General features: G+C 33.3%; 1 protein-coding gene across 1 annotated transcript in view; it reads left to right on the forward strand.

Annotated features, from left to right (window-relative positions):
- The window catches only part of LOC132721509 (5'-3' exoribonuclease 1-like), a 55,984-nt gene extending 43,537 nt beyond the window's left edge, over positions 1-12,447 (forward strand). The window contains 3 exon segments of the mRNA XM_060705828.1: positions 1,638-1,767; positions 2,771-3,141; positions 10,815-12,447. Of these exon segments, the coding sequence (XP_060561811.1) occupies positions 1,638-1,767; positions 2,771-3,141; positions 10,815-11,168 (855 nt within the window). The 3' untranslated portion in view covers positions 11,169-12,447.
- Positions 12,448-17,515: the final 5,068 nt, after the last annotated feature.

Raw genomic sequence — 17,515 nt, forward strand, 5'->3', positions numbered from 1 at the left:
CTTTAAAATTTATCTAGCAATAATTTTTGTTAAAATGCTGAAAAATTCTTTGACAGTTCACTGAGTTGTACATATACAGAATGATATACAGTTGACTCTCGATAACTCGAAATCCAAGGGACTGGGCATTTTACTTCGAGAGAAACGGAATTCGAGTAACGTGGATCTGCCGCCATTACGTTGACATTCGTACATGTATATACATGTACCTGATTGAATGTGCAAAGAAGTAGGTTTGTTATTGTTGATAGCGGCAATGCTACAATATTTAACCGTTGAAATGACTGTAAATCACTTACAAATACAAATAATAAATGAACAAAAATATATTATTCAAAATTTAATACATGTATATTAAAAGTGAAATATAAACACAAGCATTCGTAGCAATGACATAAATGCAAGTTTGTCAGTATCCATCAGTAATGCACATGCTTTTAATACGCACTCATGATAATTCATTACAATAAAAGCACAATAACACATTTATTTCAACAACAATATATCTAATGTAAATTAGTGAAGTAAATTGATCATCGGACGAAAACGAAAGTAGCAACTATGGTTAACCGGAAGTACATATTAATGTATGCAATATGACGGAAAATTAATTATAAAAATGTCATTTACGTTGAAAACACGCATCAATACCTAGGCTGGTACAATTAAATTAATTAAATCTTAATTTACTTATCTAACTGTTAAAACCAATTAAGTCCTGAAACTGATTAAACCACTTTCACGACGTGCTAATAATACATGATGACTGGCAATTAAAATTACTATGAAACGTGTGAATAACGAGTGACATCATCTCAACTTGATGTCGCCGACCTTTGATCAGTCGGCTGTTTTCACACTTCGACAAATTGAGATGAAAATATGTTGGACTTTAATTGACGGGACCACATTTTCTTTTCGACTAAACAGGAGTCTCGGTAAGTCAAAATTTGACCTAAGCGGAGTTAAAATACAAAGATAAAGAAGGGAATTTGACGGGACTTTAGAAATTCTTCGACTAACGCGGAATTTTGAGTAAAGCGATTTTGACTTATTGAGAGTCAACTGTACTTGTGTTTTATTTTGAGCAAGTGTGTGTCTTAATTTTAAAATTAAGAAAGACAAAATTTTGTTAATTTAGATCAATATTGAAATTTCAAACATGCACTGCTCATATAAAGTGAACTAATAAAGACAAAACTTCGCCATGGAAAGGATTTGATATAAGTGTTATGCTTGTTTTCCAATCCATATATATTGTGATGTAAAATGATACAAACTTGTTAATTTTCTAAATAAAAAACATGTATGTTTAAACTAAGAAAGGCAGTTGACTTTTTAAAAGTCAAAGCTAGGGGTTAGTTCAAGGGAGATGAAGTGGCAGTGTGGCTGATTGGTTAACATGTTGGACTGGTAATCTAAAGATTGCTGGCCGCGTGGGTTCAGACATCATCAGGTACAAACCCTTGTTTCTGTGAGCGGGAAACTTGACACTCATTGCTTAGTACTGGTAGTTTCCCGGAACGTATTGGACAGTGTTTCAATAAGCTTATAGCTTCCATCACAATCAAACTAAAATACATTAGTATAAACTAAGGGAGATTACTCTAAATGTTTTAATATTTTTTATGATACAGAAGGGCAGCATGCAGCAGATGGCAGCTCACCCGATGATGCAGATGCCAGGTTTTGTACCCGGAGCTCTGCCACAAGGGAGACAATTCTCATCTCCAAATTCTGCCTTCAGTCCTGTTAACACTTTTACAGGTAAATTGTTTGTCATCTATTGATTATATAATTGTGCCATGATTTTTTTCCTTGGGAGGGGATTGTTTTTCATCTATTTATGACCTAAATGTGCCAAGATTTTTTTTGGTCAGGAGAGAATTGATTTTCAGCACTTGTAACCTAAATGTGCCAGGATTTTTTCTCGGAGGGGATTGTTTTCATCTATTTATAACCTTAATGCCTGGAGGGAATTGTTTATCTGCTATGAATTATGTAAATGTGCTGGGATGTTTTTCCTTAAGAGGGGATTGTTTTCGTCTTTTATAACCTATATGTGCCAGAATCTTTTCCTTGGAAAGAAAAGTGTTTAGTGGGTGGATTCTGAATTACATAATGTATTAACATAATAAAGTTAATTTATGAATTTATTCCCCAGTCTTGTCACATAGTACATAGGATATTTTATTTAAATGCATTTTATTAAGTAGAAGGTCTTTAAGAATGGTATTCCCTATTTTTGTTTGTTGTAGCTTTTATGTTGTGAATCTACTTTATTAAAGGAAAGTCATGGTCTTATTTATCCATTTTTTGTGAAAAATGGCTGTTTTCATTTAAAAGTCTCCTGTTACAAGTTCAAATTGCTATGAAACTATAAAAAAAGGCTTCAATACTGTTCAAACTTCGCACAAATGTTGACTGGACTATAGCCTTTAATAAAGGATGGCACCGAAAAAGTGATTCCTTTTTTAACACCATATCTCAAGTGTTTTTGGTCTAAATAGGGCATTTTATTCACTATTTGCTGCCTCAAAAAAGGGGGGGGGGGGGTGAAAAAGCCGTAAATAAGTCTATATGAAGTAAAGGGTTATTTGGTAAATGAACTATTCTATTCTAATGAAAGTGTCTTTAAAAGGAGAATATAAATTTGTTTAAACAATGTTGATAAAGTGTTAGCAGACGTAAATGTTAGCAGATCTGAATTGTCTGAAATGGAAAATGTTAAAAAAAAACTTTGATTCATATAAAAACTTTTGATTTATAGCTCCAGGAATTTATCAGGGAAACAGAGGTCAAAGCCCTAGAGGTTACCATGGTTACGGGCAGCAGCAGCAACAGAGACCTTTCAGTGGGGGTCAAGGTCAAACTCATTACAACAGGGGAGGTTACTCTAGACAACAAAATAATTCGGCCAATCAGCAGCAAGGAAGAAATCAGACATACCAAAATCCTCAAGAGATGACAACCAGTCAGCAGCAAGGAAGAAATCAGACATACCAAAATCCTCAAGAAGTAATAGCCAATCAGAATCAAGAAAGCAAAACCGATGAAAGATCACTGTTCAACAGTCAAAAACAAAGTAAAGATGTGAAAACTCAACCCACTTGTGTGGTTACACCTTTTGTTCCAATGCAGGTACTAATAAAAAAATACTAATTCTTGAAGACTTAAGGAAAAGCTCACAAATTTAGAGAAAAAACATAGTAATTTGTCTTCTTTAAAAAACTTGAAATCTGGGTTCATTTAAAGAAATTGAAGGACAAACATAAGCTGTATTTTTTTCACAGATTTCTGAAAGTGAAGTCTCTATTTCATCTAAATTTGTTACGTGTTTAGAACAGTAGAACAGAGCAATGATTTCAAATCATACTGCTGAGTTAATTGTGAAAAGTGACGATGGCTATTTGTATATTTGAGAAGCTGATGGTGACCCACTTCATATAATATATTCCACATCTTGTCCTGCTTGTTCTTGTAAGAATTTAGTATTATATCAATCAGTCACTATGTAACATGTTATATTCCGCAAAGAAAATAACCAATTGTTTTATCACCTATTCCTAACATTATTTTTCTGGGGAAGTATATAGTTGCTGCCTGTCATTCCTTTGTTTCTTCATTTTGAGGGCTTAGTGCAAAAGGGTTGTAACCCATATGTCATAAAAATGGAATTACAACCCTTTCACACCAAGCAGTCGATATATTCCTTTTGTCCTGTCACTATTGCAAGCTTGACTATTTGGGAGAGCTAGTGTACTAACCAAAGTATGGGCGTCGCATGTTGGATAATATTTTTGCCTGCAAGTTGGGATCTCGAAAACTCAATTATTGTAGAGTATAATTGGAGGCCACTGTCCAAGACCCATAACTCTAACATGGATTTTGACAGAATTATGGCCCCTTTTTGAATTTAGAAAATTCTACATTAACTAGGCTGTTGTTGTACTATCAAGCTTTAGGAATAGTTGAGTGGGCTGTCCCACTGACAGCTCTTGTTAGTTTCTTAATTGACTAATCAGTATATTTGACATTACTTATTGAGGCATGTTGCATAGACTCAGATGTTTTGATAGGATCGAGGTCCTACCATATGGTCAAGGGCCAAGAAATTAGTATATACTGGTTAGTTATCCAGTTTTTTCCTCAATGTATTGTACCAATGCATTTGCTTTTGATGCTGGTGTCGCAGATATTGCGATATACATGTATCTTAATATACTACTATTTTTATCAAGAACCATTTTCTTAGTAAGTTACATCATATATCACCGTGTCTTTAAAGTTTTATTGTTAAATTATCCGACGGTGAAGATATAGTAGCATTTTGCACGTATTTTATCAGTTACTTCAATGTTTTTCACGTGCATTTAGTAATCGTATTGTTTTAGTTCCCCGACGGTGAATTATTGTGCACGATATATTTATGTATTCATGTTTGCACGTGTTTTATCAGTCAGTTTAAGGTTTTTCACGTGCAACCTATTGTTTAAGTTCCCCGACGGTGAATTATTGTGCACGAGATATTTATGTTTTCATGTTTTACATGCTTTTCTTGCCATGCTTAATTATAAAGGCGGGAAAGTTTTGCTATATATATAGGGACATTTTATGAGTTAATGTGGGTGAAATAAAATTAGTAAGACTGATTTGTTAATAAAGGTTGTTAAATCAAATACTTGGATTATATTTGGGATTATTAAATTAAATTGTTTAAGTCAAATAAGTCAAATAATTGGATTATATTTGTGATGATTAAATAAAATAGTTTAAATGGATTAAAACGTGTTGTGTTATAAAATAAATTAATATTCAAGAAGGAAATGTGTTCTTTCTTCCAATGTCTTGGATTATAAAATAAATTTAAAAGGAAATTCACGACATTGAGTGGCGCCGGAACCCGGGAAACAACCAATAAAATAAAATGTCTTCTGTGCCTTATATCAAAGGTGTGCGAACAAGATTTAGGAATACACTTTCTAATTTGATTTTAGAAGGTAAACAATTAGTCCATACCGATGTTTATGATATGGAAAGTAGTGATGCTCTTGATTCAATTGAGAGCTTCATTGAAAAAATAGATGTATATGTTTCAAAAATTGAAATGCAATCGGAAAAACTAGTTTCTGTAATATCCGAGTCTGAACCGGAGAATACAGAGTTTTTACAAACGATTGCTGAAGAGAATGAAACATTATATTCAGAAGCAATTGATTGTCAAATGCATCTGAAAAGAATTAAAGAAAGGCTTCGAAAAGAGGAAGAAAAACCAAATGTTTCCTCTGAATATAAGGAAATGATTGATTTGCAACATGAGTTTCAAAATCTTGTTGTGTCACAAATGAAGCAACAAGAGAATCAAATGACGTTGCAACAAGCATTTTTTGAACGTCAGGAAAAGAAAGATTCTGATAAAACAATGAACGTTAAATTACCAAAGTTAGACATGTGTTCATTCAATGGCGATAAGTTGAAGTGGTGTGAATTTTGGGATACATTTAATACCACAGTTCACAGTAACAAAGATATTTACGATATTCAAAAGTTCAATTATCTACGAAGCAAACTATATGGAGAAGCTAGAAGTGCAATATCAGGTTTAGAGCTATCTGGTGACAATTACCATGTTGCTATCAAATTATTACGGGAAAGATATGGAAATGCACAGGAAGTTATAGATTTGCACTATAACAAATTGATAAATATTCAAAGTGCATCCAATAATGTGCATAGTCTTAGGTGTTTTGTTGATCAAATCGAAAAACATCTTCGTAGTTTAGAGGCATTAAGACAAGATATCAATCAAGATGTGTTTATTGCTATGATAAGAGCAAAACTACCAGAAAACGTGTTGTTACATCTTGAGATGTCTAACGGATCTAAGAAAGAATGGACTTTAGCAACATTACGTGATAAATTAAATGATTATATCGTGGCCCGTGAGAGATCTGAAAAGAAAAGTTGTAGTGTAGAACATAAGTTAAAACCATATAGTTTACAAAGAAATGTTCGTGATAACGTTCAAAGATACCCACAGGGGATGATATCAAGTCTTAGCCCTAGAGGACCTTATAATAGTTTTGGTCCTAGGGAACATTCTACTAGTTACGGTCCCAAAGGACCTACACCTAGAAGAGATTTCAATGGCGAAAACAATAAAATAACTTCCGGTGAAGCTCTCATGGCTGATAATGGAAATAAAAAGGGCTCTGTGAACACTAATACTGTTCGTAAAGATTATTCTACATTATGTAGATATTGCGAAAAGGGGCACTGGAGTGATGAATGCCCTAAGTACCGATCTATAGAAGATAGAAAAAGAATGCTGAAAAATAGTTGTTTCAGTTGCCTCAAATTCGGGCATAAATCAACCGAATGTAAACGAGGAAAAATTTGTGCACATTGTGGTGACAGAAATAGTCATCACAGAAGCTTGTGCCCAACTAAATTCAAAGCTTCAAATACAAGTTCACATTTATCAAGAGAAGTGGTCAATGAACAATGCAATAATAATAACGCTTCTGAAACGTCACAAGAAGTAGGTATTTTACCAGAAATTGGAATGGTTTCATCTGATAAGATGATACTTATGCAAACAGTGACAACAACTGTAAATAATCCAAAAAATGGTAAAAAGGAAGAAATACGAATACTTCTTGATTCAGGGTCACAGCGTTCATATGTATCTGAAGCATTGGCAAAACGACTGAATTTGAAAGCAGAAGGTACAGAAGAGATAAATGTTATGACCTTTGGTACTAATAAATCAAAACATATAACAACAAAGTTATCGTCCATAAATCTTATGTTGAAAAGTGATAAACAGCTTGATATGTCTGTGAACATAGTGCCTGTTATCAGTGGCACAATTCAAAGAAAACCTATCGGTCAGCTTTCAGAAAATGCACATCATATTCTGAAAACTGTTGATCTAGCTGACACAATTGCAAGTGAAAATGAATCATGTGAAATCGAAATGCTAATAGGAAATGACTACTACTTAGATATAGTATTGTGTCAGAAATTAGAGATTCAACCTGGATTATATTTACTAAGTTCAAAATGTGGTTGGATATTAAGTGGACGTACAAAGAATGATCACGATGAAGAAAGTAAAGAAGTCAATATGTTGATATTTACTCAAGGAAATATCTCAGCAAATACAAATACTTTCACAAGTGTTGATAGTTCGATACCCATTAAACCAAATTTAGAAGATTTCTGGAATATCGAGTCGATTGGTATCCTTGACAATCCTGATATTTCTAATGATGAAAATGCCATGAGGCATTTTAAAGACACATTAAGTTTTAATGATGGTCGATACCAAGTAGCATGGCCATGGAAAGATGAAGAACCAATTCTTCCAGTCAATCGTGAATTGGCATATGGTAGACTTAAATCTGTTCTATCCAAATTGCAACGAAAACCTGAAATGATGAAACTGTATGATAATGTGATCGAAGACCAAAAACAAAAAGGAATAATTGAAAAGGTAGATAACAAAACTAGAGAAAATGGTCTCGTCCATTATATTCCCCATCATGCAGTTGTAACACCATCTAAATCAACAACTAAATTACGCATTGTGTATGATGCGTCTGCCAAAACAAAACAAAGTGACAAAAGTTTAAATGAAAACTTGTATAGAGGACCTGTTATGTTACACAACCTCTGTGGAATGCTTATGAGGTTTCGACTTCATAAGATAGCTATTGTCGCTGACATAGAGAAAGCGTTTTTACAAATAGGCCTTCAGCCTAATGATAGGGATGTAACTCGCTTCTTGTGGGTTAAGGATTTCAATAAACCCATTTTTGAAAAAGGAAACATAATAGAATATAGATTCTGTAGAGTGCCGTTTGGAGTCATATCATCACCATTTTTGCTTGGTGCTACAATAGAAAGTCATCTTGAATCAAACGGTAGTGAAACAGCACAAAAACTGAAAAACGACATTTATGTCGACAATTTAGTTACTGGAACAAACTCGAAATCAGAAGCTATGCAACTTTATAAAGATGCAAAGTCACTTTTTGATGAAATATCCATGAATCTGAGAGAATGGATAACAAATGATGAATCAGTTAATACATTTATACAACCAAAAGATAGAGCTGATCCTGGTATAATTAAGGTGCTTGGACATAATTGGAATACTGAAACAGACACTCTCTCAATCAAGCCAATTACTGTTACTGAAAATACAAAACAAAAGGAAACAAAACGCAATGTACTTAAATTGGTTGCATCGGTTTTTGACCCGCTTGGTCTATATTCTCCGATTGTGCTACAGGGAAAGATCCTTATCCAGACATTATGGAGTAAAGGATTAGGTTGGGATGACGAAATAGATGACAAAGAAAGCTCTGAATGGAAATCAATTAGGGATGACTTGGTAGAAATAAGTCATTGTATGTTACAACGTTGTGTAACGTTAGATCACAAAAATGAAGAACATATTGAAAATACACTTGCATGCTTCTGTGATGCTTCGGCAAAGGCATACTCATGTTCAATTTATCTTCATCAAGAATCTAACTCTAAAATCAAAACCGAGCTTATTTTTTCAAAGGCAAGACTCGCTCCAGTAAAACCACTCACTATACCAAAATTAGAAATCATGGCTTTTGTTATTGGAATTCGTTCTTTACGCTTTGTGAATGATCAACTCAGATTGAACATCAATAAAATGATAAAATGAAAATTCAGTCTGTTGCTAACGACACAAGTCATGATGAATTAGATTTGAATTATAATGATGGCGATATTATTGAAAATGATGAACTTAAACATACAAGCGACATTGATGACATAACTGATTCCCAATCTGAGGATAACGTGCATACAAATTGCGAGAATGACGTGAATTCAAATAAGAATGCTGACAGTGAAAATGAGAATCTTGACATTAAATCCACTAATGATAGTGATGAACATACTGATAATGATATAAGTTTAAATGGAGAAGTCATTTGTGATGATGGCGACGATAGCTTCAGTAATGATGACGTAAACAACAGTAATGATGATGACGTCATTTTGATAAGTGACAATGAAACTAATATAGATGAAAATGCGCTTGAAACTACACACAGGACGACATAAGACGAATAACTTTGTACCATTGTTTGACATGGAGAACAGTGTATACTTACAGAGGAAATAATATAATACATGATGAAGAATATGTAACTGGTGATCGATGGATAAAATGAACTAAGAAGGATATTCAAAAAGAATATGAACAATGAACTGCATATAACTATATAAACTTGTTTGTATATATGTGGGTATTAATAATGGAATTGTTTAAATTAAATATATTCATATGTAAAATGTATTAAATGTTAGTTTAAACTTTCACTTATTCTAAGAATTGAAAATATACAGGAACTTTTAAATACATCTAGCTATGTTTGTTGTACATTTGTTAAGTTTATCTTCTTCGTCGGGAGTGTCGCAGATATTGCGATATACATGTATCTTAATATACTACTATTTTTATCAAGAACCATTTTCTTAGTAAGTTACATCATATATCACCGTGTCTTTAAAGTTTTATTGTTAAGTTATCCGACGGTGAAGATATAGTAGCATTTTGCACGTATGTTATCAGCTACTTCAATGTTTTTCACGTGCATTTAGTAATCCTATTGTTTTAGTTCCCGACGGTGAATTATTGTGCACGATATATTTATGTATTCATGTTTGCTCGTGTTTTATCAGTCAATTCAAGGTTTTTCACGTGCAACCTATTGTTTAAGTTCCCCGACGGTGAATTATTGTGCACGAGATATTTATGTTTTCATGTTTTACATGCTTTTCTTGCCATGCTTAATTATAAAGGCGGGAAAGTTTTGCTATATATATAGGGACATTTTAATAAGTTAATTGGGTGAAATAAAATTAGTAAGACTGATTTGTTAATAAAGGTTGTTAAATCAAATACTTGGATTATATTTGGGATTATTAAATTAAATTGTTTAAGTCAAATAAGTCAAATAATTGGATTATATTTGTGATGATTAAATAAAATAGTTTAAATGGATTAAAACGTGTTGTGTTTTAAAATAAATTAATATTCAAGAAGGAAATGTGTTCTTTCTTCCAATGTCTTGGATTATAAAATAAAATTAAAAGGAAATTCACGACAGCTGGTACCCAGAACATTTTCTTTGAAGTCGCCACTTTTAAATAACTGAACCAATAATGTTACACCTATTTATTTACTAAAAAATCATTTTTTAAGTCACAATGTCCATGTTTACATTTGAATTTTATAACATGGATATAGAGCACAGAAATGGCTTAGATTAAAAGTATGGTACAATTTCATTAAAAAAAAAAATATCCTGTAAATTTGAAATACACAAATTAAAAAAAAAGGGTTAGCCATAACTTCTTCTGGCTACAAAGTTCAGAAATTTTGCAAATTGCATTCTCTGCAAAAGAAATCTGCTCAAAGCATCATGTTTTATTTGTTTGATAGTTTGACTAATTCTTAATGAAGAGTTCTTAACATTATTTTTCCATTATTTGTTTATAAAATCTTTTAACAGTTTATTTATCTTTTATAATTTACAAAATAAAGTAGCTTTAGTTTTTTTATTGAATTTTATCATAATCTGTGTATTGTAGTATGTTTTGCAATATGGAACTGTAACAAGAAACACAAAAATAAAAAGTTAAATTTGCTATGATTTCTGACGCATAATGGGCCTTTAAGAAACCAGTTTTTATACAAGAAACTAAGATTAAACATATAGATGTTCACAGTTTGTTGTACGTTGTGTTTTATTTTATTTCAGGTGACTCGGAAACATACACCACAGAAAGCGAGGAAAACTTCCGTCTCTGATGACAACACTTCTCGCATCGAGGAAGAAACATTAGAAAAAAGGGGAGAGAACGTACCTGTACGTGAAGTAAAGGGAGATAACTCTATGCAATCTAACAAACCGAAAACTGATTCTAGTGAAACCATTTCTAGTAAACCAGATCCAAATAATTCTAGGACAGAACGAAAAGAGTCCGGTAGTACTGATAGTACAAGTCCAAAGACAAAACAGTCGACGCCTCCAAAATCAGCGAAAAAAACGGAAACAGGGTCGGCGAAAAAATCTCGAAGACGGTTAGCGGCTAATTTTAATGTGAAACCGTAAAGTGAAGTTTTGAATAGATTTTCCTATTCCAGTGTTTGAAACACATTTTAGAGATTTTATTTATATTTTAGATATTCATATTTTTCCAAGAAGGATAGTTTCTATAATTGTTTAGATAAAAAAAAATTGTGCCACTTTTATAGTTCCTTGCAATGCCACTTTTATAGTTCCAGGCAAAACTAATGAAATGTTAGAAAAACTTTTGTTTGATATGAATTATACAACAGAAGATATACAGACACTGACTGCATTTATTTGTCTTTAAAATAATTACACATGTACAGAAAAAGCAGGGTGTTTTTTGTTTCCTTAAGAGTATTTAAGTTCCAGTTATTTTATATGGAGACATTATTTAACATAGGTGCTTTTTTACATCAAGAACAAATAGTTTGTTTTAAAAAGTTTTGATGCTTTTCAGCTCTATTTTAAGAATAGTCAGCTCTAAATATTCAATGAAGAGTGGGGCTATCCTAACCCATCTGGGTATTTGCACTAGTGTAACATATCCGGTTAAATTTTAGTTGCAACTTCTTGCACAATTTCCCATCCTATCAGCCACTGAAGATATCTAAGATTGTAACTTATAATATGTGTGGAGATCATAATTGGAGTCTCTGTTCAAGGCTCATAACACTAGCATTGATTTAGACCAAATAACGGCCCCTTGACTATGAGACCTTAGAAAAGTTGTGCATGCAACATCAATATTCAGACCCATAACTAGCATGGATTTTGAATGAAAAATGACCTTTTTGTGAACTAACAAAACTCCCTGAGTCACTTTTCAAGAGTGGTAACTAAGCTAAGCTTAGTCATAAACATGTATTTTGAGTGAAATGTGTCTCATTGTTCTATGGTCTTATTTAGTATTAAGCATTGAGAATACTTTCAAAAGTCGATTGCATTGTTATATTTAACGTATTTAAATTCTAGGAATTAATAATAAGATACCTGGTTTCAGTGTGTTTTAAAGGGCTGTTTATAATAGAACCATAAGAATAATGGTAAAACACTGCCACCCCATTCCTGTCTGTCTGTTTTTAAAGTGAAATTTTATTTTATTTTTGAAATAAACTGCAAAATAGTTAAACAAAACATTTATTTGTTTTTGTTCAGTTAAATGACTGTGAAAAATAGACGCTACATGTAATTTTTCACTATTATGAGGCAAATCTTCATATTAAAGTTTTGAAGTGTCATGGTTGGAATAGAATCTGCAATTTTCAATTTGTATTCAATTTGTTTTATTTATGTGACATAATAAAATAGTTTTGTTACACCCAGTATTTGTTTTTAGCTCGACTTTTCTATGAAAAGGGGAGCTATCCTACTCGCCCCGGCGTCGGCGTTAGCGTTGGCGTCACACCTTGGTTAAGTTTTTCGTACCACCCCACTTTATTTCAGAAGTATTACAAGTATGGCTTTGAAACTTACCATACTTGTTCACCATCATAACCTCCATCTACAGACAAGAGTACATAACTCTGTCAAGGTTTTTGACAGAATTATGGCCCTTTTTTGACTTAGAAAGTGTATTGAGCTTGGTTAAGTTTTTTGTACCACCTCACTTTATTTCAAAACCATTGGAGGTATTGCTTTGAAACTGACCATACTTGTTTACCATCACGACCTTCATCAACAGACAAGAGGACATAACTCTGTCAAGGTTTTTGACAGAATTATGCCCCTTTTTGACTTAGAAAATACATTGAATATGGGTAAAATCCACTTATTGCCTTAACCCTTTGAGATATTGCTTTGAAACTTTTAATGCTATTTCACATCATTACCCCCATCTGTACGCAAGAGAAGGTAACTCTGTCAAGGATTTGTTTTAAAAATTAAGGCCTTTTATCGACTTACAATCTTGGTTAAGTTTTTAGTACCAGTCCACTTTTTGACTGAACTGTTTGAGATATTAATTTGAAAGTTGGAATACTTGTTTACCATCATGGTCCCAAAACATGGGCAGGAGAAGGTAATTCTGTTAAGGATTTTATTTGAATTATGGCCCTTTTTGACTTAGAAACTCAGTTAAGATTTTCATTCTTGTCCACTTGTTGACTTAACCATTTGAGATATTACTTTGGAAGTTGGAGTTCTTATGTGCCATCATGAGACCTATCTGTAAGCAAGAGAAGATAACTGTGAAAATGTTTCTTGATTTGTACTTAGAAATTCCTAGTTAAAGTCTTGTGTGCCCTTAACTGTCAAAGTTTTGTTTTATAGGCAAGCACTAAAAAAGTCGAGCGCGCTGTCCTTCTGACAGCTCTTGTTTATGGCTGTTATTAGCTGGTTTATTAGAAGAATAGGGAGAGAGTTACTGTACTCACCCAGGGGTCGGCGTCGTTCATTCTGCAGACTCCATTTGGTACATGTATCTCAAAAACTACTGAAGGAAATTGGTTGAAACTTCACACACTTTTTTGAAAGCACAATTAGATCACTGTTCAAAACCCGTAACGCCCCTCACCGCTGTGGGTTCGAATCCCGACAGGGACTTTGGATTCTTTCATGTGAGAAAGCTATCCAGCTAGCTTACGGAACGTCGGTGGTTCTACTAATAATGCACGGAAGGGCACCTGAGGTCTTCCTCCACCAGTAAAGCTGGAACGTCGCGATATGACCTATACTGTGTCGATGTGACGTAAAACCCAAAACAAAACAAAAAATAAACAAAACCCGTAACACTAACATAGATTTTGACAGAATTATGGCCCTTTTTGTGTCGCCTTGAAAAGGTGACATATAGGGGTTACTTTTGTCGGCGGCGTCTGTGTCGGCGGCGTCGTTGTTGGCGTCCCCTAAATCTTGTCCAGAGCATAACTCAGTCACTATAAGTCTGATTGACTTCAAACTTGGTATGCATGCTTCTTTCAAAAACCTGAAGTGCAGTGCACAAGGACCGGTACTCTGCAGTTCTTATTTTTTGAGTTATTGCCCTTTGTTAATTTTCATACTTTGTCCTGGCCATTTCTCTTCAACTAAAAAAGCTATGGACTTGAAACTTCATAGGATGATAGATCTCATTAAGAAGAAGTGCAGTGCACAAGGACCGGTACTCTGCACTTCCTAATTTTTGAGTTATTGCCCTTTGTTAATTTTCATACTTTATTTTTGTCCGGGCCATTTCTCCTAATGTATAAAAGCCATGAACTTGAAACTTCATAGGATGATAGGTCTCATTAAGAAGAAGTGCAGTGCACAAGAACAGGTACTCTGCATTTCTAATTTTTGAGTTATTTCCCTTTGTTTATTTTCATACTTTAATTTTGTCCGGGCCATTTTTCCTTAAGTTTAAAAGCTATGGACTTGAAACTTCATAGGATGATAGATCTCATTAAGAAGAAGTGCAGTGCACAAGAATCGGTACTCTGCATTTCTTAATTTTTGAGTTATGGCCCTTTGTTCATTTTCATACTTAATTTTTGTCATGGCCATTTCTCCGAAAGTATAAAAGTTATAGACTTGAAACTTCATAGAATGATAGATCTTATTTATAAGAAGTGCAGTGCACAGAAACTGCTGCTTTGCACTTATTATTTTTTTAGTTATTGCCCTTTGTTACTTTTCATATTTCATTTTTGTCCTGGCCATTTCTCCTAAACTACATTGTTTACAAGGCGACACATCCGACTCGCGGAGTTCTAGTTGAAATAAGAAATTTCTTTATTATCCAGGCTCTTGTTTTACTGTCAGGCACGGAGAATAGTCGAGCATGCTGTCCTACTGTCGGCTCATATTTTCTTTGGCTATTATTCTTTATAGATTTCTATTAAAATAGTTTTATGGTAACTCTTTTTAGAATTGATTAAGATGCAAATCAGTCTTTCATAATAGCTATCCCATTGCTGAAAGTAGGTGAATGATTGCAAAACTGTTGTAAGCCCTTCTTTATTTCAAATAAGTTACTGCAGTTTTGCTGTCAAACCTCGAATGGTTATGAAACAGTTTACAACACCGCCCACATTACCTGGGTCTGAGGTTAAAGAGAGATTCGCTAAAGCTTAAACTCGAAATTAATTTTGTTTGTTTGATTGGGTTTTACGTCACGGCAACACAGTATAGGTCATTTGGCGACCAGCTTTACTGGCAGAGGAAGACATCGGGTGCCCTTCCGTGCATTATTTCGGGCACCTGAGTAGAACCACCGACGTTCCGTAAGCTAGCTGGATAGCTTCCTCACATGAAAGAATCCAAGTCCCTATCGGGATTCGAACCCACAGCGGTGGGGGGCAGGTAGTTTGAAGTGAACGAACTTAACCACTCGGCCACGGACGCCCCTACTAAATTAAGTGAATTTACAGTAAATTAAAAATAATAAGTAACTTATTAAGACTCAAAAATAAATATAAAACTCATGCACAGAGAAAAGGTTGTCAGTGTTGCGTATTGAAATATTTATACCTGTCCTAGCTAATACACACTTCGATAACTGAAAATCTTTCCTTTGTCGTGAGGTCTCGATTAATGTTAAAGGAATTAAGATAATGTCAAATGTGATGAAGAATGAAAGAAAGAAAATTTTGAAAAAGTAGCTTTTTCAGTTTTGTACGAACGAGTTCTGCTTCAGAGCTGATGCATTTATTAAATGTCATTGTATCAATTGCCTTGAAATAAAATCATTTATAAGTACAACCCTAAACCTCGTATATGTACATTGTAATCGCACGGCACTATAATATTGGTTTTCCAACTGCTCGTAAAATATAATGGGTTTCCACTGAATCAGACGTGATTCACTACGGAAATATTGGTAATACGCAGAGAAAGTTCTACAAATTCATAATCAGTGAGTTTGACTTTTTAGTATCAAACCATATGTTAAAATGAAATGAAATAATTGCGTACATTACAAATCATCTGTAAGTGTTTTTAAATTTTGTTGATTTTTGATATTTTCTGTTTAATTTGTATTTGAATAATGTTTGTGAAACATATCGTGAACTGTTTTATTATATACATGTACTTGTGAATGAAATATTGAGAAATATTGATAAAATAAATATATTATGATGATATATAATGGTATAAATGTGTAAAAAAGAACAATAACGTCTGTTTAAGTCAAAATAAAATGCGTATTTTTTATTTTCCGTATTTTCACTGTAAAAATTCATTTTTCACTGCAGTGAAACACATTTTCCGTATTTTCACTGATGTCTTGCCGGATTATTTTCTTCTTAATTCAGCCAATACACAAAATTAAAGGGGAATCCTTCCTTTTCATGAGGTTAAAAAAGAGAAAAGTATATAATAAACAGAAAATTTAAGTTTTTTTTCTATTATTACAGAAATGATCATTTTGTTGCTCGTCATTGTTATTGACAATTTTTAAAAATGAAGAAATGATTAGAAAAAAAATCATCCCAAATGTTAAAATATATACATATTTTTTCCTATTTTGTTTCAGTTTCAAGGAGTGTCCGAAGTAAATGTTTCACATACTCTCGTAAAAGCGACCTATACATGCTATATATCCTCAGCGTGTTTGTTAGATTATCTCCATCGTGTTTGTTGCATTAATAAAAGGCATTGTTAAGAATTCTAAAGACAGAACAATTAGTAATGGCGTCAGGACAATACTCTTATACAATCGATCTCCAGATGGTATGTCAATCTTATATCAACGTTAGTCGCAACACCCTACAGTTTATAACAAAGCGAGTTGAAAGTGCTATTATAGATGCTGTTGAAAACACTGAGGGATTTTTAGACACTATATCAGCGTTACATAAACTGACGAATACATTACTGTCACGTGAGACGTATCCCCAACTTCTTCAAAAATTGTCTGCAGTCACTATTTCCACTAAGGAAATCAAAGCACTGAATGTACTGATGGGGAGGCTATGAGAGAATGTTTCAGACTTATAGTTTCTTTTCTTTTTGCTTAAAATATGCTACCAAAATAAAAAGAAATGCACATTGCGCTATTTATCCTTACTGTTTGTGTTCAACCATTCATATATATGGTTAATGAGGTTGACTATTCATTTTTTGTTAATATTCCAGAACATTTAATTAAGGTCTACATTCGGACTGTTACATCATGCAATTTTGAAAAACCTAAACTGTCAATAATAAATGACATACCAGCAAGTATGACGAATGTTCATTAATCAGATAACAATAACATTTTACAACTGACGGTTCCTTATCAAAATATTCTGGACTGTTCATCATAAATATTTATGTCATTTTAATATTATTGAATGATAATAACAACTGCACGTGATGCAACATTTTTATTGAACATAAAAAATTATACACGTTTAGATGTACCATAATTGAGATCAATAAGATACTGTCTTGTGATGAGTATTAACATTCATGCTCTACGGACA

Source organism: Ruditapes philippinarum, unplaced genomic scaffold, assembly GCF_026571515.1.
Source record: "Ruditapes philippinarum isolate M1 unplaced genomic scaffold, ASM2657151v2 ctg5124_1_1_1_1, whole genome shotgun sequence".
In the NCBI taxonomy this organism is placed as follows: domain Eukaryota; kingdom Metazoa; phylum Mollusca; class Bivalvia; order Venerida; family Veneridae; genus Ruditapes; species Ruditapes philippinarum.